This window comes from Arvicanthis niloticus, chromosome 6 (genome assembly GCF_011762505.2).
Source record: "Arvicanthis niloticus isolate mArvNil1 chromosome 6, mArvNil1.pat.X, whole genome shotgun sequence".
Taxonomy (NCBI): Eukaryota; Metazoa; Chordata; class Mammalia; order Rodentia; family Muridae; genus Arvicanthis; species Arvicanthis niloticus.
In genome coordinates, this window is record NC_047663.1 from 22,831,847 (window position 1) to 22,857,596 (window position 25,750).

A 25,750-nucleotide genomic window follows, 5' to 3' on the forward strand; every position below is an offset into this window, starting at 1 on the left:
GGCAAGCATAAGTGACACGTGCATCATGTGCTAGTCTCAGTTTAGAAGGTACATAGGCAGAAATAGAAGTGTGAATGTCATTTCACACACCTTAATTCAATGAATCATAACAATGTAGAAAAGAAAATGATGCCCTTTCTAAACGCTGGAATATTTAACCTTGTAAACATGGTGATGCCTTAATAACACTAATTAACTTCCTGGTTAGGAAAACAAGGAAAGGAGCTTTGCTCATGGTGACACCACTTGCTGAGCAGAGTATAAAAGGGAATACCAGCCAGGAGAACTTCAGAATCTCAAAACACTCTCTCAGAAACCCACCAGAACCTCTACCTCTGACACCATGGTCAGCTCCTGTTGTGGCTCTGTCTGCTCTGAGGAGGGCTGTGGCCAAGGCTGCTGCCAGCCCAGCTGCTGCCAGACTACCTGCTGTAGGACCACCTGCTGCAGGCCCAGCTGCTGTGTGTCCAGCTGCTGCAGGCCCAGCTGCTGTGTGTCCAGCTGCTGTAGGCCCCAGTGCTGCCAGTCTGTGTGCTGCCAGCCCACCTGCTGCCGCCCCACCTGCTGTCGGCCCAGCTGCTGTGTGTCCAGCTGCTGCAGGCCCCAGTGTTGCCAGTCTGTGTGCTGCCAGCCCACCTGCTGTCGTCCCAGCTGCTGCCGCCCCAGCTGCTGCATCTCCAGCTGCTGTCAACCCTCCTGTGGTGGTTCTAGCTGCTGTCGCCCCTGCTGCCGTCCCTGTTGCTGTCTGAGACCAGTCTGTGGTCAGGTCGGCTGCCAAACTACTTGCTACCACCCCACCTGTGTCATCTCCACCTGCCCCCGCCCCATGTGCTGTGCCACCCCCTGCTGCTGAGCCTCCATCCCTTGATCCAGCTTCTATTTGACCTTTGTGCCCGTAGTTGGCCACAAGGGCATACAGAGTTGTATCAATGAGTGTTGTTTTGCTGAGTTACATCTCTGTAGTTTATTGGACCCAACAACAGCTGTTCTAGCTTCAATCCAAATCCCTCCTGTGGACCTCATGTGGACTTCCTTCCCATCAAAGTGTGAATTGGCTTCTACTGTATCAGCTGCTGAATTGAATCATCCCCAGATTCTTAACATTTAGTTCCCGGTCACAACTCTCAAGAGTCCACAGGTTGACTTCAATAGTTCTTTACTGTTGATCTTCATAGTCCCTGGTTTAACTGTTCAATGAAGATACTCTTCGGTCATTCTTACTCATCCAGGTTTCCTGTGTTGTGTCACTGTGTCAAAATAAATCACCACTTTTCCACTTAGAAAACCAGTGTGATTGTATCAATCTCTAATATTTCTCTTTCATCCTGAAGACCTTGTGTTTTGCCCATACCAGTAGGATAGATGACAAGGCTTATTGAGTGAAGAGAAAAAAAAATGTTTAGAACTACTTTAACGCCCCCCCCCGCTATTTTGTTTTTTTCCTTTTTTAAAAAAAATTCTATTGGATATTTTATTTACATTTTAGATGTTATCCCCTTCCCCATTCCCCCCCTCACCCAGAAACCCCCTATCCTACCCCCCTTCTTCCCTCTTCTATGAGGATCTGCCCCCACCCACCCACCCTTTCTCATATCCCCACCCCCGAATTCCCCCACACTGGGGCATCCAGCCTTCACAGGACCAAGGACTTCCTCTCCTACCTATGCCCAACAAGGCCATCCTCCCTACATATACAGCTGGAGCCATGGGTTCTTCCCTATGTGCTCCCAGCCTGGTGGTTTAGATCCTGGGAGCTCACAGCTAACCATTGAACTGCTCATGGGGTTCCCAATGGAGAAGTTAGAAGACTGAAGGAGCTGAAGGGGTTTGCAGCCCCATGGGGAGAGCAACAATATTTGTCTTTTTTTTTTTTTTTTTTCGTCAACCATCTCCTTTGTTTTTAGACAACATTGAAAAACTCATGGATAAAAATCAGAAAATTCATTTAGAAAGACTGTAGGTCGTGTTCTATGTGTTGATGTTCTGCATTTGCAAACATCTCGTAGTTACTATAAGGATAGTAGAATGGGCATCAATTGATTTTTTTTTAAAATGCAATTAGCACTAAAAGTGCTAAATAAGACAGAGAATGAAGTGAGAGATAAGGGGTTTATTTTAAACATTGTGTGTGTGTGTGTGTGTGTGTGTGTGTGTGTGTGTGTGTAAACTCTCATTTGCAAACAGAGGAAAGATGAAGTTGAAGATGATTCTGATTTAAAGAAACTAAGCTCCAGGATGCATCTTCTCCCAGTCCAGGCAGTTCTGCCACACCAAGATAGATTCCCTAACTAGGAAAGAAGACACTGGTATATGGAATGATAGCATTACAGTGGTATAACTAAAGACCTTACGTCTCTGAGCCCTATGGAGAAGAAAAAAGATCTTTTTTGTCATTGTTGAAAGACAGGATATCTCTTTGTTTAAAGGTGATGTAGATGCCCCAGTCTTGAAAGATAGCACAGATTTTCTACCCCTTCTCTCTGCTTTTCCTCTCTGCCACACACCAGTAGGCCCAATCTCCAGTCCTATCTGACAGCCAGTATCTACAAACCTATGTTCCCTTTCTGTTTGGCTTTCCAGTTGTCTTAGACAAGTAAGTAAACCCACCCTGCTACTCTTTGCTTTGCATGGAGATTCTTTCTTTTCTTCTTTTCTTTCTAATGCCCTCACTTTCTCTATTTTCTCATTTTAAAATTTAAGCAAGTGTGTGTGTGTGTGTGTGTGTGTGTGTGTGTGTGTGTGTGTGTGTGTGTGCAGTTTTTAAATTATATTTTGTGTGTGTGAGTGTTTTGTCTGTAGGTATATCTGTGCACCACATGTGTGCCTGGTACCTATGGAGACAATCAGATGCACTGGAACTGAAGTTTCCAATGTTGTAAGTCACTGTGTGGGTGCTAGGGATCAAAACCAGGTCCCCTGGACTGGTTAACCTCTGAGTAATCTCTCCAGCCCACGGGTATTGTTACATTTGTACCTTGGGCTGTTTAAAATGTATAGAATGGATAGAATATGATGCACATTTACTCCACTTACTTTACAACTGCTCAACAATATACTTCTTTTTAATAGCACAGAGAGAGGCACCCTGTTCGCTTCTAAGGCTGCCTAGTGCTGCACTTTAGAAATGTGCCAGCATTTACTCCTTAGCACCCTATTAAAGGATGCCCAGGCTATGTCCAGTTCAGCTCTGTTATTTTATTCCCCATTGTGAATAGAACTGATATAAATAATCCTATAAGAATGCTGTCATATACATATGTCCAAGAATAATGCTGCCATTTGTTGGCAAATCTTCTTAAGAAAATCACAAACACACTTATTTCTATATTGTCAATTTTGGGGTTTTTGACAACCCAATGAATAAAAAGTAGCATCTCTTAGTATTTTACTTCGTGTATTATGCATAAAAGGATCACATGCCTTATTCCTCCTCCTGTCATTGCCCACCTTCCAAATATTGGCAAGGCCTTGAAGTCGATTACATTTTTTTTCCATTTTCATACATCTTCGCAGGGTACATCTTTTTCCCTTTTAAGCAACTAATTTTTTTCTAATCTAGTTTTTAAGTTTAAATAATCAAATCTATTTAATTAGAGGTAATTCCTTTATTTCAAATATCAATGAGGTTTTTTAAGATATTCAATTCACCTTTTTCTCTCTTTTTATTTAAATTTTTTCATACAAAATATTTTAATGATATTTTTTCCTTCCTTTTGCTCCTCTCAGATATTTCCTTCCCACCAAACTTTGTGTCCTTCCTCTCAAACAAACAAACAAAAAAACAAGCTCATGTGGTCAGGGCAGACAGACCACAGCTGAGACAATGCCAGCCTGGTGCTACATAGCACAGGGCATAGCACTCCTGAGACAATCCCAGACATTCAGAGGCCCCGGAGTGCCACTAAGAGGAGCAAGTAAGTTGTAGAGAGATGAAAGAGAAAGAGAAGCAGAAGGATGTGTACACAATGAGGAGGGGCAGAACTGGAGACTCAAGGGTACCAAGGGGCAGCCTGGTGTGAACAGCCAGCGATGCCACATACAGCCATGGTGAGATCCTGCCCGGCCCCCTCTACAACCAAAGGCTATATCTGGGTCTGTGACCCCGAAGCAGCTGGGATCTGTTACCACCAAAGGCCAGGCAGACATCCCTGGTCTGAGCTGCCATTTGGGGCCATGTTAATATCTAAGGGCTGTATGGAGCTGACCCCACCCCCCACCTGGGCACTGTGAGAGAGCTGGCCCTTCCCCTCACCGGTTGCAATACCCAGGAGAATGGGCAGCCTCTGAATCTCAACTAGGCAGCACAGCAGTGCTAACCATGTTGGTAAGAGCCACCCCAAGGGTGTGAGCAGGGGAGACCTGGTGCTGAAACTTGTCTGCTGTGTGGTAATACCCTCCACTCCCATCTCCCCTCACCATGGCATACAGGGACGATGACCTGAGGGTATGAGATTGGGATACCTGCTCTGCACCCTGCTGACTATGGCATTGGGTGAGCTAGCTAGGGCTGTGCTGGGGAGCTTGCCCTGGTGGAGTGGGCACAGGAGCGCTGGCGGGCTGACCAGCTCAGCTACAACCCAGACTAAGATCCAGGCCTTTGAGCTGGCCCACCCCAACATCTACCCCATCTATGAAATGCTGCGTGAATGGGGCTGATCCTGCAGATCCAAAGCTATAGGATCTCTATGACACAGGGTAACAACTGAGAAGAGCCCCAGTGAGGATCCAGTACCGATAGTCTAGTGCAAGCCAGAGGCCACAAACCAGACCAATGACCCATTGCAATGAACATTTGCAAACAAAGAAGTGTGGACAAATGGTAGACAGTGGGACCCACTGTGACATACTACAACTACCACAATGAAGTTCTTTTTTCTTTTATGGGTGGAGAGCGGGTGCAAGGGCACAGGGAGATGAGTGAGACCGAGGTACATAATGTGACATTCACGCAGAATCAACAAAGAGGGAAAAACCCTCAAAAATGAAAGTCAAAACAAACAGTAAGACAAAAATAGCAAAGCAAACTAGAACAAGAAGCCCACGAGAGGAGTGCTTTTCTAATAATATTAGAAACATAATTATAAATGGGTGCCGTTCAACTGCTCAGTGAATTACTAACTTACCTTTCTCATATATCTAATCCCTACATCTGTCCCGTGCCCTTTCAAGATGTTATGTTCTGGAAAATGGGAGTTGAGTGGGATTATACTCTGCTCGACACAAACGTCCAATTTCCGAAGTTATGTCATTTCATATTTCTACGTTTTTTATTGATTAAATTTTCTTCTTTGAAAATTTCATACATTGGTATAATATATTCAGATTATTCTCACCTCAACCCTCTCTTACCTCCTTCCCACCCCACCAGTTCCCCTCCTCCCTACAAAACTGCTCCCTCACTTACTTTCTTGTTTAGAAAAACCCTTGACTTTAATCAAGCCTGTTTGTGTGCTACTAAATTTGGTACCTGATCAGTGAGTATAGAAAATAAAGGCAAGGACTTCACATCACCCAGAATCTATCAGTAGCCAATAGTTGAGCAGGAATGAGTAGAGCCCCACCCTAATCCATGACTGACTGCTGACAGGGCCAATCTTGTGCAGGATCAGAGCGGGTGGCTCTGAATCTGTCGCAGCAGAAGCTGTGCCTTACTTGGAGGATGGTGATCAATGGCCCTCCTCCCTATCTTCCAATGTTATATTCTTCTAGTCCCTGCTTTGGCTACGTTCCCTGAGCCTTAGAGAGTGTGGTGTAAGAGTCTAATTTAAGGTAAAGTATTGCTTGTCACTTATTCTCCGCACTTTGAGCAGCTGTATGCATCTGCATTCATTGCTGCTGGCTGCAAATAGAAGAAGCTTCTTTGCTTAAAACTGAGAGTAGCACCTGTCTACAGGTGTAAGCCTACACATCTGGAGGACAGTTTGCTTCTATATTAATTTAGCTAAACAACAGTAGTAAGTTTCTTTCTATGACTTTCCTAGACACATGTTTTCACCTGGGACTGGGTTCGTTCTAATTTACCTTAGAGGCTCTTTACATCTTATCGTGTGTGTGTGTGTGTGTGTGTGTGTGTGTGTGTGTGTGTGTGATGGCTTAGTATGCAGCATTTTAAAACTTTTATTGACTTTATTCTTTGACAATTCATAGATATAAAACATACGTCCTTATTATCAGTATGCATTTTTCATACCAAAACTATCAGGAAAGAATTGACTGCAAAACAGTGTATGTTCACATGCATGAAACAGGAGCATATTAAACTGAGATTCTTCTTGACTGGTGAGGCTCCATCTATGTCTGTTGACTTTATAACTAACTTAACTAACTTCATTGAAATGTCTATTGCATCAATGCTTTTCCTTTCTATATTTATTCTTATAATCTAAGACAGGCATTCACTTTACACCCCTAAAATACAACCACAACCCCAATGTTCTTCCTGCTTCCCGTCATTCTCACACCCCCAAATATTTGCAAGGCCTGGATGCTGCTCACATTTTTCTTCCCAGTTAATGACACAACATTCAGTATAAAGTCAAGAAAATCCTCAAATTCTCTCTGTTGTACTCACTGAGTATTGTCTTTCTCCGCAGTCTACACACATGATTGGACAGGTTGTTGAACCCATCAACTGCTGAAATGTAAGTCCATCTAAGCCTGAGTTCATCATCTGAATGGTCCTTTGTGAGGAGCCGACAGAAGGCGACTATCATCCTTGCAGCCATCTTGAGCCATATACCCTGATAAAAGACTTGATTACAATAGCCTACAACAGCTGAGCACACTCTGATAACATCTTGGTTTAGATACCTAGGATCTTCCCTTGGGTGTGTGAGATTAAAGGTGTGTGACTTAAGGGCATGGCTTAGAGATCAGATTTAGAGACAAGACCTAAGGGCATGACTTAAAGGTGTGGCTTAGAAGTGAGACATATAAAAGGAGAGAGGCAGACAGAAGAGTTCAGTACAACTTGGAACTAGGAATTAGGTTAGAGAGTACAACTTAGGGTACAACTTGGAGTAGGAATTAGGCATTGAGGAAGAAAACATTTGGAAGTTGGAGGCACTAGGGACTAGAAACTCAAGACTTGGGACTTGGAGAGAAGACGAGAGACTGAAGAATAAACGGGATTGAATCACACTCTGTCTGGTCTCTATTCTTCACATCCGTCCGTCCTCACTCTCTCTCTTGCTGAACCCTGACCCGCAGACTGGAGCAGCTTGGGGCAATTCAGGCTAACAAGTTAGTTCCCAAGGCTTTTGGCAGTGTGGGTCCCAACACTGACAGAATGGTCCTCGACATTTTGGCCCCCAAACCTGAGCTAGCTCGGGCCACAACAGTCCTTCTTTACTTCAACCAGCTATATCATCTCTATCATTGGTAAGTGCCTTTGGTTTTAATAAATCCCATATTGACTCAACTGATCTCACTCATGACTGGGCATCACACTAATAAATGCAAATGAAACATTTCCTGGAGACTAAAACCTTTTAGGCTTTACCTTGGAAAGGGGGATAAAACAAAACAATTTAGATATGATGTAATACTCTAGAACAGAGGCAATGGGAAAAGGAAAGGTGAGGACAGTAAATGTAAAAAAGGATCAGAAGTGAGCTGTGCTGGGTGTTGAAGGATGAGTAGGAGTTTGCTAATGTGACAAAGAAGAAAACTTTCTAGGAAAATAAAATATCCTAGGTGTATGAAATGACACCAGATTACCATTCTTCATATTCCATGAGAGACTGACTATGTCCCTTCAGTCTATTTGGGACCTCAGTGTAAGGAATTAACAAGAATAGCATCCATTTTACAGCATCCTTGAGAAATGTAAATAAGATAACAATTACAGGGGACTCCAAAAATTCCTGGCACACAGTAGGTCTTTTCAACCAACTTTAACTATCAGCGTTATCTCACTGTCCACTGGGAATACAGTCTTAAACATATGATTATGATTTTATTGACTAGTCCAACAACCCTTGGAAAACCTGACAAATTCTTTTTTCCATGCACATATCATGTCCTCTTGATCATCTGCAAATGAGAGTTTATGCCTTTCTTTGTATCTTATCTGAAGCAAAAAAACTTCTCCAATATACATTATTGAGGAAAAAAACTCAAAATATGGAAAAGACATAGCTTTTTAAATTATTTTTATTTATTCTTTGGGAATTTCATGCATGCAGACAATATATTAAGATCATCACTTGCACATATTCCCTGGGCTTGTTGACTTACCAAAGGGCTGATCAAAATATGCCTTTAACACACCCCACTCTGAATAACATGAAACTAGAAATTTAATAATTTTTAAGAACCCATCATGCCAACATGCTTTTGCTATTCAAAAGTAATTATCACTGCAAAACTGTTTCACCTTTGAGAGATTAAGTAAGACAAAACTGCTAGGGCCCTCCCTAAGCTTGCTCACACCAGACTACTTGAGAAATACAATACTCTTTGTTGATTGCAAGCTACCACCCACCTCCACGATCCCCAAATACCATTTTCATCCTCTTTTTCCACCAGTATCCTGTAAGACCTGATTCTAACCTGTTGCTGCCAGAGATATAGTCACCATAAAGTCCATTTTGAACATATTTCCCCAGGATAAGACCAGTAATAAAGAATTAACACTCAATCCAAAGAGACAAAGTCATGAACTGTATCTACTTCCAGGAATATAATATCAAAATGAGAAAAGGAAAGTTGATTCTCTTGGGCTTTGCCAAATTGGATAGCTTGGAATATAGCAGGAAAAGGAAGCAGCCTTTTCTATATATAAATAAACACAACTAATTAACTCAAACTAACCAATCTTCTGTAATATAAACAGGAGTCACGTGGCTAGTAGTCCTCAGCAGGGCATAAAAAGCAAGAGACAGCAAGGGAAGAGATCAAACTAGAACCTCTCCTCATCTTGTAAACCCACCAGATCCTCCACCTCTGACACCATGGTCAGCTCCTGTTGCGGCTTTGTCTGCTCTGAGGAGGGCTGTGGCCAAGGCTGCTGCCAGCCCAGCTGCTGCCAGACTACCTGCTGTAGGACCACCTGCTGCAGGCCCAGCTGCTGTGTGTCCAGCTGCTGCAGGCCCCAGTGCTGCCAGTCTGTGTGCTGCCAGCCCAGCTGCTGCATCTCCAGCTGCTGTCAACCCTCCTGTGGTGGGCCCAGCTCTTGTGGCTCCAGCTGCTGCCGTCCCTGCTGCCGTCCCTGCTGTCGCACCTGCTGTTGTTTGAGACCAGTCTGTGGCAAGGTCTACTGCCAAACCACTTGCTACCGCCCCACCTGTGTCATCTCCACCTGCCCCCGCCCCATGTGCTGTGCCATTCCTTGCTGCTAAATCTTCTCTTTGAGTGTGCCATTTATCTTCTCAATCTCTGCAGATGAAGTCCTTCTTTCTAAAAAGTGCATAGTGTTTGAGGGACTTGATCTCCTGAGTCCCAGAAGTCAGACTTGTTTGCAATTATTTCATGTGCACATTCTGACTTCTGTCCAAAGTTCTTCCTTAGAATGATTTTATCAAAAAACCTCTGAATAGCTTAACAGGTCTCCCCCAACATGCCTCACCTTGTATTTTTATCTATTCTTCATGCTGTAGGAATTTAAATTATCCCTAGCTCTCGGAGGAACAGGCATTTTAACCCTCATGACATTAAAATCCGTTGTCTTTTATAGCTTTTGCAAAGATTTTTTATACTTTACTACTTCTGTGTAACAAAAATAAAGATCCAAGGATGATGAAATTTGAACCGCTTTTTTCTTTAAAAATATATATGTAAATGTGTAAATAAAAAAGAGTGTGAGTGGAATGGTTCAATGGATAAAGGCAGTTAAGTAACAAACCCATTGCTCAGAGCTGCAAACCTGACATTCACATGAGGGGAGGAGACTGACTCCCATGAGTGGTTCTCTGATTACATGCATGCTGTACCAACTGCAAACACACACACACACACACACACACACACACACACAAAGAAAGACAAAAAATATTAAAATTTAAAAAGAGAGAAAGAAACCTTGAAACCTTTGCATATGTTTCCTGGGTAAATGTATTTTGTTTATCTTAGTTAGATAGTTACCTAGTTAATTTTTGAGATTGCATTTTAATTATGACATTTCTCCTTCCAAATCCTTCCATATATCCCACCCGACTCTCTTTCAAATCTATTACCTCTTTTTTCATCATCTGTTGTTGTATGCATATATTCCCAGATATAACCTATTGAGCCTACTACAGAAAACCACATAAAATCATTATGCAGTGTTGTGGAGCACAGTCCCAATAGATACAACTATTTAAAAAAACATTCCCTCATCCACAGCTCAGGGAACATTGTGGAAGAGAAGATGGATAGATTTTAAGAACTAGAGGATCAGGAAATTTGCTGTGAGATTGTGTCTCCTAGTGACATCAAAAACTACACCCATAAATCTCACAAACACGGCTGTCTACATTTGAATTGTATTTTGGTACACTTAAAAAGCAGAGCACACCCCCATCAGTTGCAGATTCCCATTGCCATCTAATTGTCTCTCCTGTCCTTCCCCACACCTGATCCTGAATCCCCCATTCCCCTCCTCATCTCTCCTCCCTCCCAGTTTCCTCTGTCTGCCTCTTATGACTATTTTATTCCCCCTTCTCAGTGAGATTCTAGCTTCCTCGATTGGGCCTTCCTTCTTGCTTACCTTCTTTGGGTCTGTGGAATGTAACATGGTGCCTGTATTTTATGGCTAATATCCACTTATAAGTAAGTACATACCATGCATGTCCTTTTGGGGACTAGATTAGCTCACTCAGGATGATAGTCTCAAGTTTCATCCATTTGCCTGCAAAATTCATGATGTCTTGGTTTTTGTTAGCTGAATAGTATTCCATTGTGTAAGTGAATCACATTTTATTTATCCATTCTTTAGTTGAGGGACATCTAGGTTGTTTCTAGTTTCTGGCTATTACAAATAAATCTGCTATGAAGATAGTTGAGCAAGCGTCTTTGTGAGATGTTGGTGCATCTTTTGAGTATATGCCCAGGAGTGGTATAGCTGAGGCTTGAGGTAGTTTTGCTTGCAGACAGGAACATGTTGTGCTCTGAGAAGCTCCACCCAGCAGCTGACTCAGACAGATACAGACACCCACAGCCAAACAGTGGGTGGAGCTTGGGGACTCTTATGGAAGAATAGGAGGAAGGATTGAAGGCCCTAAAGGAAATAGGCACAGGAAAACCAACGAAGTCAACTAACCTGGACCCTTGGGGCTCTCGGAGTCTGAACCACCAACCAAAGAACAAACACGGGCTGGACCTAGGCTTCCCCACTCATATGAAGCAGATGTGCAGCTTGGCCTTCTTGTGGGTCCTGAACAAGTGGAATGGGGACTATACCAAAAGCTGTTGCCTGTCTGTGGGTTATGTTATACTAGCTGGGCTGCTTTGCCTGGCCTCGGTGGGAGAGGAAGTGCCTAGACTCACAGAGGCTTGATGTGCCAGTGGGGGGAGATACCAAAGGAGAATGGGAGGGGGAGGAATGGAGAAGGGTTGTGAGAGGGGGTGACCAGGGGAGGGCAGTGAGTGGGATGTAAAGTAAATTTTAAAAAATTAAATAATAAAAAAAAGCAGACAACACATACGAGTCAAACTTCCAACAGAGCCAACGAGATGAAGTGGCATTGATCACTGCCTCGTTTTCTCTAGAAAATCTTCTTTGTTTCAGGTAATTTTTTAGGGCAGTAGGATTAAAAATGATGAAGCAGCCATAAGTACATAACAGGGAGAATTATCCAAGAAGACCAGACACAGCCCACACCACCTTTCAGACTCGTTGTGGGAAGTAAAAACAGCCAGTGGACAGCTTAGCAAAATGAAGACAAATGTGGTGAACCTTGTGCCCACATATGTGCTTCATGAGGGCAGATTATCAATGGGGCATTCATCTGCCTGCATAGAAAGACTGTTTCTGATGCAGACAGGTGATGTGGATGAAAGCTGGGCAGAGCCCACTGCAGTTGCTGGAGGTGGTGACATTTCCCCAAGCCTGTCCTTTTCCTAGGTAGCATGAAGAAGCAGCTCATTTCCCTCCTCCATTTAGACATGCTTCAAACATGTCATTCCATGTTCTGAACTCCCCAGAAGCCTGCTCACGAGGTACCCGTCCAGTTTTGTTTTGTCCCAGTATCTAATCCCACTCTCTTTCCTTCTCTTCCATGACAGTTGATCCCCAGAACATGTCTCCATGACCCTTCAGCATGCTGATCTCTGTCTCAGCACATGCTTTCTGGAGATTTCTACCTGTTCCAAAAACCTGTTCCTAATCGATGACATGAGAGCTGGAGCCATTCATTAAAATGAGTATTCACTCTCTCTGTGCCTCTTAGAAATAAGAACACAAGCATGATGGCAGAAACATGTTGCACATAATCCATGAAGAAAATTATAAAGTTTATATAAATAACATTTATTCCTTTCTAGGAAAACCTCTCTATCTTACCTCTCTCTCTTCCTCTCTCTCTCTCTCTCTCTCTCTCTCTCTCTCTCTCTCTCTCTCACACACACACACACACACACACACACACACACACACACACACACACATAGTTTTTAGAATTTAAAGCAACACAATAGTCTGTGACCAAAAGTAAATTTCTCTTCATGAGTCGTTGCTAATCTCACTCAGGATCCATTGGTATGCATTACAGCCTTATTAAACCTAGCCATACACATAGCGAGCAAACATCACTCACCCACACACCTAGCCTTTGCCCACACAATATAACCCAATCATTAATACAAATACTTTGGATGTTTTTTTTGTCCTCCTCTTTGGACCATGTTTCTCAATTCCTCTCTTGGACCTTCCTGGATGGAGTCTTTGTCCAGGATTCTATAGTGTGTACAATTCAAGCAAAGTCAAGGGGTTGTTCAGAAATATTTTTGGCTAATTGCTAGTTTTCCTAGCATTAAGAGTAAAACTGGGAAGTCTGGGGTAAAAGAGAATAGGTGTGATGATTTGATAAGTGCCTCCCTTCCTACCCTCCCCCCATGGCTTAGACATGTGAGTTGAGCAGTGTGTTGATGGCATTAGCGAACACATCTTCCTCTGCAACTCAAGGTTTTTTTTTTCAGCTTTCTACGTATAGCCTTTATCTGGTGACATCCACTATAAATGCCTCATAAGCAATATGAATGTCTGGCTAATGGGTTAGATAAATAAACATTCACTTTTGAACTATTTCCTATCTTTTCTCCAGTTTATACAGTGGCCCACTCCTATGCCTCCATCCACTCCACAAGCCACTATCATAAAGTAGAACGTGCTGAGTTAGAAGCTTGACGCAGAGGGTCATGACATGTGAAAAGGGCCATTTAGCAGGACAGACAAAATGCAGGAGGAAACGTCTCTGCTGAGCCTTGATGGGTGAGCAGCATTCCAAGAAGATGAAACACCTCCAGCCAAGGCTGCAAGCTTAATTCTTTATACTCCCTCTGCAACTCAGAGGCAGGCTCAGCTCACGCTTTGCTTCCTCTTGGGCAGATGCTTTGGTTTTAGCCTCTCTGTGCTTCTTAAGGTCCTCTATCAAAAGAAGGATGAGTAGACTTCATAGAACTGTGTTAAAAACAAAAGAAATACAATACAATCAGACAATGCATGATGCACAGTGACAATTTACAAACTGTATCCCCTCCATCATAACCCATAAGTGTCTAATATGTACCAACAATTTGTAAACTACACTCCCACCAAGGGTACATGGAACACATTTGTATACTGCATATTTTGATTTTAGTTGTTTCATTAAAGTTATTGGGATTCTTTATCTTTGCCAAATGTTTCCCTCTGCTTGTGTCTTGTGCAACCACTCACAGAAAGGAGTGAGGGCTACCTGCTCTATGCCTAGAATAGCCAACAGAAAATCTTGCATATATATTGTCAAAGTTAGGAGATCTCTCTCCATCTCTCTCTCTCTCTCTCTCTCTCTCTCTCTCTCTCTCTCTCTCTCTCTCTCACACACACACACACACAGTCTTTAAAATTTAAAACAACACAAGAGTCTCTGACCAAAAGTAAATTCCCTTTTATGAGTTATTGCTAATCTCGTTCAAGATCCACTGGTATGCATTACAGCCTTATTATATGAAATAAATTATATAAATAAAAAATAAACACACACATATATATACATATACACATATACATGTACATATTATATATATATATATATATATCCAGCAAGGAAACTCAGAGACTCAGCAGGTAAAGGTATATGCCGCCAAGCCTGATGACCTGAATTCCAACCCTGGGATCCACATGGTGCATGTACAAACACACATAAACACAATAAATGAATAAATAAATAAATAAATAAATAAATAAATAAATAGGTAGGTGTATAGGTCGATAAATGTGATAAAATGCGATAAATGATAAAAGTATATTACCTACACTATACATATTTTGAATGCCTTGGTGAGCAAAAAATGTAAGTTTCATGATTAAAAATGAATTAAAATTTCCCCACCCTTAATCGTTCTTCAGAAAGACATACAAAAATAACTGAGTTTCTATATTTCTAAGTGGTTGCACCACTGCCAAGCTCGTCAACTTCAGATACTGGAATGAGTTCTGACAACTTAGAACGTTCTCAGGTCTGCTCATCTGCCAGATCCTCTAATGGACACACAAAATCATCCTCCTGAGAGATGGACAGCCTCCTTCTAAATGGCCTTTCCTTCTAACACCTCCCTGAGTCTCAGCTGGAAGGAGCATCTCTTGATAGCACAGTGCATACCAGAATCTGGGGAAGAACATTTCTAGAATTAGCAAGGAATGGTGTACAGACAGGAGGGAATGCCATATTTAGAAAACAAAATGCCAGAGAGTCGTGTGACAAGTTACTTGCAACAACAGGTGACCCACTATGGAAAAAATGCAAGAAGTGTCTTAGTTGCAAACACGAGAGCCATCAGGAAAAGAAAATGTCATGTTTTCTTTCTTTTGGAGTATTTAAGTAGAAGCATTACAATTATGTAATTAAATGATTAAGTTTTTCCAAGAAGGTAAATATTAACAAGGAAATAATGACATAGTCATATGAGGCGTTCAGTGGGGTATAAAAGGGGGTGTGGGGCAAGGAGACTTCCAAACCTAATACCTTCACTCTCTCAGAAACCCACCCAGAACCTCCACCTCTGACACCATGATCAACTCCTGTTGTGGCTCTGTCTGCTCTGAGGAGGGCTGTGGCCAAGGCTGCTGCCAGCCCAGCTGCTGCCAGACTACCTGCTGTAGGACCACCTGCTGCAGGCCCAGCTGCTGTGTGTCCAGCTGCTGCAGGCCCCAGTGCTGCCAATCTGTGTGCTGCCAGCCCACCTGTTGCCGCCCCAGCTGCTGTGTGTCCAGCTGCTGCCGCCCCAGCTGCTGTGTGTCTAGCTGCTGCAGGCCCAGCTGCTGCAGACCCCAGTGCTGTCAGTCTGTGTGCTGTCAGCCTACCTGCTGCAGGCCCAGCTGCTGCCGGCCCAGCTGCTGCATCTCCAGCTGCTGCCAACCCTCCTGTGGTGGTTCCAGCTGCTGCCGCCCCTGCTGCCGTCCCTGCTGCTGTCTGAGACCAGTCTGTGGTCAGGTCGGTTGCCAAACCACTTGCTACCGCCCTACCTGTGTCATCTCCACCTGCCCCCGCCCCATGTGCTGTGCCATCCCCTGCTGCTGAGATCCCTGCTCTAGGTTCATCTCCTCTTACAGATATGTGCCATTCTTGCATGTGACCCTATAGGATACACGGAATTTGTTCAACGTTATTTAGCAAGATGAACCATACAATTCCTGTGAGCCACCATCTTCCCCAGAATCAGTCAATACCCCCTGGCTCACTTTACATTCTCTCAGTTGCTACCATGTCTTTCTAATGTTTATACTGTGCTGAAATTAATCTCTAAGTTGTGACCTAAGGATTTATCCCAATTCTCCAAATTGATTGACTTTGTAGCTCTAAATTATTGTTCCCAGTAAATTAGACATATTCTACAGCCCTTGACTTAGCATTGACTTTACAACCCCAGACCTGAGGGTTTGGGTGTATTCTATATGTTTTTTCCTAAAATGAATTTCTTGTATTCTGTTGTTTCTATTCTTTCTAATAAACTTTCTTACATGTAAGAATTCATTGGTACTGTCCTCTGTGTCTTTCATAACCATCGTACTCAATAATAGAGGTTAAACCAGGCTGGCTGGTTAAAAGCAGTTACTGTTCTTGCAAAGGACCTGAGATATTTTTCAACACGCATGTTAAGCCATATAAACTCACTGGCAGCCCGGGGTCCAGGGAACTGGCTGCCCTCCTTTGGCTTCCATGGGCAACTACATTCATGTGCACATACAGCCCCTCCATGCATACACATAGATACACACACACACATACATATACTTTAAAATAAAAATTAATCTTTAAAACATAATTGAGGGGACTGGAGAAATAACTCAGTGGTTAAGAGCATATACTGCTTTTCCAGAGAAGCTGAGTTTGGTTCCCAGCACCCAAACTGGATGGTTCACAACCACATGTAACTCTATCTCCAGAGGATCTGATGCCTCTGTCCTCAGTGGACAGTTATACTCACATGTACATACCCACACAGTTAATTATAATACATATAATTAATACATATAATTAAAATTAAGATAAATCTTTATAAAATAATTGAAGATTTGCCTTTTCTATAAATACAGTGGAAATTAAATTATTTTAAATCATTTTAAAAAATAAATTCTGTGTGAGATGTATGCATAAAAATGTGTATTTGTGTGCATGTGTCTATATGTGTGTGTGTTGATATTCAAATTTAGAAAAACTTTAACTCACATCTTTGTTCTTAATTAAAATACTTATGCCTTTAGTATATTATACCTTTAATCATATCAGCTCAATTTTGTAGACAAATGTAAAAGCAAATTCCTGAGGGGGGAAAAATGTACATGCAAGTGAAATCAAAAAATCTTCCTTTAAAAATATAATAAACCAGGTATAGTAGTGAATGCCTTTAATTCCATTATTCAGAAAAGCTGAGGCAGAAGAATCAATCATAAGTTGAAGGCAACCAGGCTACATAATGAATATTAGGCCAGGCGGCACTAGATAGCAAGGTCATGTCTCAATTAATTAATAGGCTAATTAATATAAAAATAATGTCCTCGACTTATTTCAATTAATGAAGCAGCATTTCAGAATTTATAATCACAAAAGTGAATTGTATTGCTCGTGGAATCGTGCTGTGAAGAAAGCAATTTGTTCTGTTTTCACATTTTGTTCTGTTTTCATGGTCACGTGACTCATCTGGATAGTGTGGAGTGTTTCAGAACATGGTCTTTTGGAGTCTTTGTATCTCTAGCATTTCCATTCTTAATATTTTAACAGATACACACTCTTCAAGGCTGGAATTCTTAAATTCCTCTTTTCTTTTTTGAGGAGTTTAAAAATTAGGTCATAGTAGCCAGGTGTGGGTGTAGATCTATTTCAACCAGACCCTATTCTAACAGTGCTTTAAGACAGCTCTGTAACTCACACCAGTGAGTTAGCTCAGTGTAGTGGTTTGAAAATGGCCCCCATAAGCTCATAAGGAGTGGCACTATTAGGAAGTGTGGCTTTGTTGGAGGAAGTGCGTCAATGGGGGGTAGGCCTTGAGCTTTCAGATGCTCAAGCCAAGCCTAGTTGGCTTGCTTTCTTCCCGCTGCCTGCCCATCCAGATGTAGAACTCTTGGCTTCTTCTCCAGCACCACATCTGCCTGCATGCTGCCATGCTTCCAGCCATGTCAACAATGGACTAAACCTCTAAACTGTAAGCCAGTTCCAATTAAATGTTTTTTTATAAGAGTCTTGGGTAGTGTTCCTGGGAAACACTGAGGGTTCCTCCAGGCTGGAAGTTAGGCACGGCTGCTGTGGCTCCATGGTTCCTCACAGCATGGCCCCCATGACACAAGAAAGTCCATGGGTTTTTACAGGCTTTAATGTCATGGTGGATGGTGGATGGTGGATGGTGGATGGTGGATGGATCTGGATGCACCCCCTCCCCAAACCCAGGGCAGACCTGAGTTAAATAGGAAGGGAAAGAAGGGGGAGGGGCTGGGGAGGAATGTTTAATTGGCTCCACCCTCTGGCCTTCAGGTACCTACTTAGTATGTAAATCTTTCTAGGGCCTGAGGCCTGCTCTTCATGACTGTTGGCCATAGACCTCTCTGTGGGAGGGGCTGTGGAGAGCTGAAGCTAAATGAAAAGAACCAGGGCTCAGGAGCAGAGCCAAACTCCTGCCATCCAGGGTTCCAAGCTCATGCTCGACCAAGCACCCAGCTGCTTCTCACAGCTCACTGCCCTACAAGAGTTGTCATGGTCATGGTGTCTCCTCACAGCACTAGAAATCCTAACTAAGACACTCTGTGCAGTTCTTCTGGTCCCAGTAAACTATTAAACCACAGCAGATGTGACACTTCTGGCCAACTAGCAATCAAGCAGACAGAATCTGTAACAAGCTGGTGCTAACCTTTCAGGTCCTTTCCTCGATGTCTTGCTTACAGCAACTCTTCATGTGGGTGAGTGGGAACCTTGCTTGCTTAAGTCATGATTGTAAAATTGTGGCCATGGTTGTTCACAAAGGAGAGGTCACAGGTGTCAAACGCTTTTCACATTTAATAAGTGAGATGAGGAGGATGGGAGCTCCAGATTCCCTGTGGATCTGAGCACCTGAGACTAGCTGCTCATGGGAGGTGGAAACTTCTTGATAGTTAGAATCTGGATCACCCCCCACACTGAGGATGTAGTAAGATGCACAATAATCATGAGTAAACAAAAATTGCACTGTCTTCTCTGCTGCCTTGATCACAGCAAGAATATCTACTTAACTGAGATGTACTGAAACTGCACAAATAACCCCCACCAAAGCTCATGGGCTACTTTGAGTTAGTAGGACCTTTTGATCTCAGAAAAAGTACTTTCACTAAGGCCATGGCATAGGACGCCACCAATTTTAATGCCACCTATATGACTGAATGGCTTTGAAGAGGAAGTCATGTCTATCACTGTAATAACAAACATACTAAATCGAACAATTCAGACATAATTGAGATCATCAGTTCGTTGATTAATAAAAAGTAAAACAATCAGCTGGGTGGTGGTGGTGACACATGCCTTTAATACCAGAACTCAAGAAGCAGAGGCAGAAGAAGATAGATCTTTCTGAATTTGAGGCCAGTCTGGTCTACAGAGTGAGTTCCTGAACAGCCAGGGCTACACAGAGAAACCCTGTCTCAAAACAAAACAAAATAAAAATAATAAGGGCACTCCGAGAGCCACGGAATATGAAACTTCCTATAGATGGAACAAAACCTGTAGACTATTAAATCATGATAAATAATGGTACATTGGGTGAGAAAATACACGGCCTATAGCATTTCTCACAATGGTTTCCAGGTTCCTACAAGCTCTCTGACCTGAGACAAATCAGTGTCTTAGCTTTGCATCCTGACATTACAAACATCTGAAGTTGGATTTGAAACCCATATTAGCTTTTAGATCTCAGTGTAAACACAGAGCTTACTCTTCTCCAATTAACTTTCTCCAAAGAACAGGACTTCTCTTAATCAGTAGACTTAATTTTTCTAGTTCTCCCGTCTGTGTCAGGGGATTCCCATCAAAGTCCCAGCTTTCAATGGGCTTGAAGTAACATCACATGAAGTAACATCGCATGACCTCTGTAAGAAGATGGTAAAATCCCAGCTCTGAGAGGATGATTCGCACCTGCAAGTTGCAGCACCAGCTCACACCAGCTCGCACCAGATCACCAGTCTGGTCTCCAGTTGCTTACAAACCCCACAGAATAGCAGCTGACTTTCTTCTGCCATTTAGATTTTCTTTTCTTTCAGCAGAAATTTATTAATTTAAAAGTTATATACTGAATTTCTTTAACTCTGCTGTCAAACAGAACTTATTAACCCATCTCTCTATAGGTCTCTTTTCCCAGGAGAAAAATTTACCTGTCTGTCATTAGAACCATCTTTATTTAATTTAAGCAATGAAATGGAACTTCAAAGGAAATGTTTAATTAAGAAAACATCTACTTCTGGGGTTAAGGAGAAAGCCCAGTCAGGAAAGTGCTTGCCATATAAGGACCTGAGTTCACTCTCCAGAACCCATGGAGAAAAAGCTCGGCATAATGGTACCCATTTGTAATCCCAGCACCAGGGAAGATCCCTGGTACACACTGCCCAGCCGGCCTATCCAGTTTGTTAAGTTCTAGGCTAGTGAGAGAATCTCAAATGAGCAAAAGGCAGATGACACCTGATGCCATTCAAGGTTGTCCTCCTGCCTCAGCAGATGGGCACAACAGAGGTGTGAGTGCATGCGCATGCATACACACACACACTCAGGAAAATAGCTACTTTCATAAAACTGGGTTTTGTTCTGTCTTTTGGATCAGAAATAAACTAACAGGAGATAGAAAGTGTGAGCATCTGAAAAGGAATCCGGCTGTTTGATAACTGATGACTTAACTGTCTGGAATGGAAGGAAGAGAGAGGAGTATACGTTATTTATATGAATACCGGCCATAATCTCACCCTCTAAAAGGCATTGTGTAAGCATCCCAGCAGAGATTACTAAAATGGTTGATTCTTAACTTCATTAGATTACCCTTCATCATCTCTACTCTCTTTCTTCCCACGTCCAAACAAAGACCTAATATGTGTTTGCGGACTCCTCTCTGCTAGCAGGAGTAAGGCTGGCACCTAAAACGCAGGACAACTCACTACATTTTTAACTTCAAATAAACAACAAATACTTTTAAAATGTAACTATGGGTCATCTACACTCAGATACAACTATTATACAATTATTCATTGTTTATCCTATACTTACGTGTTTCGAGAAAGTAAATAATTTCTGAAACATGACTCCTTTAATTCCTCAAGTCCCACACTAACCTGTGACCAGAAGCCATACCCAGTTTTAAATCATCCAAACTGACCTGCAGACAAGTAACCAGGAAATAAACACATATTACTGTACTTGATGGGAGTTTGCATCTGCTTGATATAGACCACATTTGAATGCAACTAACTCAGTTATGGTCGTAATAAAGTAACTCAGTATGCCAGTCAGTGTGCAAAGATAGGAAGATGGTTTTCCACAAAGATAGTCAAAGTTAAGTCATATCTAAGAATATGTGGCAGGTTATATTTTGAGTTTTAAGAAGTTTTGTAACCATAAAGTAATAAATTTGGAGGCTAATACATAAAACTTAGTATACACAGACAGTGTAAAGTGAACTTACTAGCATTAAGTTTCAGGATGATTCCATTGTTTGTAAACCTCTTTGTTTAAACATAAACTTACCAGTGGGGCACAGCTGACCTTGTATCCAGACTCTATTAGTAAACTGCGATGTCACCTCAGGAAAATTAGTTACCCTGTATAAGCTTCAGGTTACTCTTCTTTAGGGTGGTGGTAATAGTAGCCACCTCCATTGATTACTATGATAGTTAATCAGTTATTAAAATATCTGTTAAACAGTCAGTGGAACAGATAACATATTCGTTCCCATGTGGTAGGCAGAAAAAAATGGCCCCTGAAACATAGCACGCGTGAATGGAATCTATTCAAGAGGGTAACCATGGTAAGCTGTTCTTAGAGTAGAAGCTTTTAATAAAAACATGTTACTGGAATGAGATTCCCTACAATACTATGATATGAATCACCCATTCAAATGACTAAGATGAACAAAATGTCCATAGAGGCTGGTTATAAGTAAAAAGGTTATTAGTGAACAAACTCAGAACTATTTTCCTTCTTCCAGATCATAAAGCAGTACAAAGGAACCAAGGGGGGGGGGGGGGAATCTTTGCAGGTGTAATGGGTTTGATAAAAGTCACAGCTCAGTTTCCTTAATATCAATTACATACAATAGAGCTAATGTCCTCATGATGCCAACAAAAATCCCCATCACTAAAACCTGAGAGGAGTCAGTTCAGGATAAAAATAACATCTAAGTAGCATTAGAATCAGGTTGTTTTTATTTTTAACAGTTGTCATGTGTTTGTGTGCATGTGTAGGGGGGTGGGTGAGTTTACAATCAGGAAGACAGACAAGGGTGCCCAACAACATGTTGTCCTTTGATGACCTTCAGAAAGAACCTTCTGGGCTTGGTCCTTAGCCAGAAGTTATGTTTCTGTGGCCCAAAGTTTCCCTACTCCACCGATGGCATCAGTTAGCAATCCTACATGGACATAAAAGGAAACTTCCTTCTCACTTCAATAAAACCATGGTTACAGAGCAGTAAGCATAGAGCTTAGGGCAGATAAAATTTACTGATAAGTAAGGGGGCTCAGCACTCAGATCTCACACTGTGACCTCTCTGTGTGGCATCAATAAACCCTAAAACTTCAGTCACAAGAGGGAAGGGATGGGCCCATAGACTCTCCACAATCCTTTCCCAGAGTCTACAGATGCAGTGACTAATCCTAAATAAATCCCAAAGATAAAAATCTCGAGGAATCTCTGAAGCAGGTTTTATGATCGAGGTGGAAGTTGAATTCAGGCTCGAAGGATAAGAAGGGCATTCCAGGTCAATACAAAAACAACAGCCAGGACTGGAAAGCCCAGATCCTCAGCAAGAGAGAGTGATCAAGCCAGTGTGACAGGCTACAAATGCCCATGTGATCGTTCATCACGTGTGAAACCACACACCTGCCAGAGATGCATCCTGGGAGTTCTCTGGGAAGCAGATGAGGATGGTCTGGCTTATACTGGTGGTATTCATCTGCTGCTGTCATCTCCATGTGTACTAATGAGGTAAGTCCCTGCTTGGGTGGTAACCCAGGGAATCTTTGAAGGCAAAATGATGACATCAGAGCCAAGGAGAGAGTGGTTAGATCATATCTAGTTTAGAAAACAAATCCTTTCTTCTTTGCTGACTTAGAAATGTTTCAAACTCATCATAATTGAAGCCAGTGTTTAGATTCAGTAAGAATAAACCACAAAAGAAAATAAAGGGATATTTGTGATGTGTATGCATGATATGTAGGGGGTGGGGACAAAAATACCATTAGTCAATGCTAACTCTTCTCTTAATTAGCCAGAGCAGTTACAAGAATGATCATGTGCCTGGGGGTCATCAGCCACTGCCCGGGTATATAAAGGGACCCAACCCAGAGCAGACATCACATCTGAGAACTCCCAACCTCTCTTCACTTCTCAGCCCCACTCCAGCCCAGACACCACCATGACAGGCTCCTGCTGTGGATCCTTCTCCTCCCAGAGCTGTGGAGGCTGTTGCCAGCCCTGCTGCTGCAGGGACCCCTGCTGCTGCCGCCCAGTGTCCTGCCAGACCACAGTGTGTCGCCCTGTGACCTGCGTGCCCCACTTCACTAGGCCCATCTGTGAGCCCTGCCGCCGCCCCATCTGCTGTGACCCCTGCAGCCTGCAGCAGGGCTGCTGTCGCCCTATCACCTGCTGCCCCACCTCTTGCACAGCTGTGGTCTGCAGGCCCTGCTGCTGGGCCTCCACCTGCTGCCAGCCCATCTCAGTGCAGGCTCCCTGCTGCAGGCCCCCCTGCTGCCAGCCTGCTCCCTGTAGGACCACCTGCAGGACCTCCCCCTGCAACACCTGCTGCTGAGCTCCTGGCATCCCTACCAAGGACGTGTCTTTCCCCACACACCTGTTCACTTGGGCTTTTAGTCAAACTGAAAGAAAATATTTTTCCCCGAAGATGACAACAGCTTAACATCCTATGGCCTGGATATCACTTGAAATAAGAAGATGTCACCCTGCTCTATTCCAAATTCCCAGATGTCTGTATCAGCGGACAGGACAGCATTTGTCGTGGATGGTAAATCACCTTCAGAAGTCCCCAGAATGGGCCAGACAAGTCCATTTTGAGCCCTTGTGATTCAGGCAGATTCAGATACAGAGTCTCACCTGTGTCTCTGCCATGTGTTGCCCACTGTTTCAATAAAATGATTTTTCCCAGCATAGCAAATGCCCCACTCCTGCTTCATTCATTAATATGTGTTACTAATGTGTGCAGATGACCAGGAGTCTAGACTCTGCCCAAGGAAACTGAGTCCATTTGTCTCAAATATTCTTTCATCTGTTTAGCTCTGATTCATTTCTAAGAGTCATCTCAGTCTTCCCAGAAGATGGATCCTAAATCTCATACCACATATGCGCATGTGCACATTTACTTGCATGAAACCAGACTCCATTAGGTGCCCTGGTGCACTCTTGTAGCATCGTGAGCTATCCCACTCCACCAAAAAGCCCTACACTGAGCTATCCCACTCCACCAAAAGCCCTTCACTGAGATGCCCTATTTCTTTGCATCTGTGGAAGAGACTGATTTATCAGCTTCGTCTGTACAGAGGTAGCACTGAGCTACAAAGCTTTGTACAAAGCTGTACAAGGCCAGTGCTTGCCTCCCATTTCTTAAATGAAACTAAACTGCAAAGGAACTGCCTTTTCAAGAATAAAAACAAGAGATATTTACTTAAAGCAAAAGCAAACAAAGCAAAACTAAAACAAAAACAAAAAACCAACCAACAACACCTTTCATTGTATATAATATAACTTCTCTAGATTTTAGTTTCTGTTATAATTTCCTTCAAACTCTGTGACCAAAAGCAACTTGGAGAGGAAAGGGTTTGTCTCATTGTTCAGGTTAGTCACCATCAAGAGCCAAGCGCAGATGCTCCAGGCAAGATCTGAAGCAGAGGTCTTGGAGCAATGCTGCTTACTGCTGGCTCCCTCTGGCTTCCACAGCTAGCTTTCTTGTATAGCCCAGGTCCATCTATCTAGGATGGCACCATAAAATGAGAAATTGAGCACTTCTCAATATAGATCTTCAGAAAAGTTGAGCAACTGGTCACACACCAAGTATTCAGGGCAACACAGTTTCAGAACATCTCTATGCCAAATAAACTTAAAACAAAATGCTTTCCAGTTCAAATCAAGCCGTTGAGGGTCAGAGAGAATTCAGGAAAAATTGTACCTGCACATTTCATTTTTTTTCCCCTGAGACACTTCACATGCCCAGCAGAAATACATTTTTAAATTAATGCCAATATACCTTGGCATCAGATTAATATGGTCTCAGAATGAAAGAAATCTTCAAAAATTTGTGACAATTTTTAAAATCAATAGAAACAAGCTCTAGACTCTAGGACTTCCAAGGAGGGTTTACTAACCAGAGCAAAGAGCAGTATGTACTAAGTGTATCTGGAAGCCTTTCTCTTGTAACTGCCCATTCAAGGGAATTTAAAATCTAAAAGCAGTAAGAGATTCTAAAAGATTGGCTTAATTTTCCTGACTTTAGGCCAATGAATATTTAAACTTAAGAAAGATTAGTTAGATATATGGTCAATAGATTGTTTATATATATAATTTTGTAATCTGTGATATATACTGGTACATTACACACACACACACACACACACACACACACACACTTACATATACATGCTACAGAAACAAATTCACTAAGCTCCCTGACCATTGCTTTTTTGTATTTTGAAATTCAACTATCTTCTCTTTTTTGGTTAATTACATGCATGTTTGGTGAATCATATGCACCTGTTTATGTGGATAAACCAACCTGTGAAGAACCCCAGATAGTGATGACTTCATTTGACGAAACTATGTCTGGAAAGATGTCATTTGCCTGAGATACACAATTCTCTCTTCCCTCAACCGTCCCCATCCTCATTTCTGGCTCCTATGACCAT

General features: G+C 42.5%; 2 protein-coding genes across 6 annotated transcripts; both read left to right on the plus strand.

The window, feature by feature from the left end:
- Positions 1-343: 343 nt before the first annotated feature.
- On the plus strand, positions 344-15,701 carry LOC117711855 (uncharacterized). 5 transcript variants are annotated; one of them, XM_034507770.2, is made up of 2 exons: positions 344-650; positions 9,007-9,499. In XM_034507770.2, the coding sequence occupies exons 1-2, from the start codon at positions 344-346 to the stop codon at positions 9,339-9,341; spliced, it is 642 nt and encodes a 213-aa protein (XP_034363661.1). In that variant the 3' UTR covers positions 9,342-9,499. The 5 variants fall into 5 exon arrangements, with proteins under 5 accessions (XP_034363661.1, XP_034363659.1, XP_034363660.1 ...); XM_034507768.1 differs by lacking the exon at positions 344-650 and adding an exon at positions 15,244-15,701 and having other exon boundaries at positions 8,955-9,147; XM_034507769.1 differs by lacking the exon at positions 344-650 and adding an exon at positions 15,244-15,701 and having other exon boundaries at positions 8,955-9,141.
- A 7,511-nt stretch (positions 15,702-23,212) lies between these two features.
- Positions 23,213-23,995, plus strand: LOC117712086 (keratin-associated protein 2-1). The gene has a single exon (XM_034508107.2). The coding sequence runs from the start codon at positions 23,254-23,256 to the stop codon at positions 23,644-23,646; it is 393 nt and encodes a 130-aa protein (XP_034363998.1). The 5' UTR covers positions 23,213-23,253; the 3' UTR covers positions 23,647-23,995.
- The last annotated feature ends 1,755 nt before the right edge of the window (positions 23,996-25,750 follow it).

Bases quoted from the DNA above. Each gene is read 5' to 3' on its own strand.
- LOC117711855 (XM_034507768.1), top strand. From the start codon at position 8,955: ATGGTCAGCTCCTGTTGCGGCTTTGTCTGCTCTGAGGAGGGCTGTGGC. The intron at 9,148-15,243 runs GTCAACCCTCCT...GCTGTGGCCAAG, and splicing joins CTGCTGCATCTCCAGCTGCT to GCTGCTGCCAGCCCAGCTGC.
- LOC117712086 (XM_034508107.2), top strand. From the start codon at position 23,254: ATGACAGGCTCCTGCTGTGGATCCTTCTCCTCCCAGAGCTGTGGAGGC.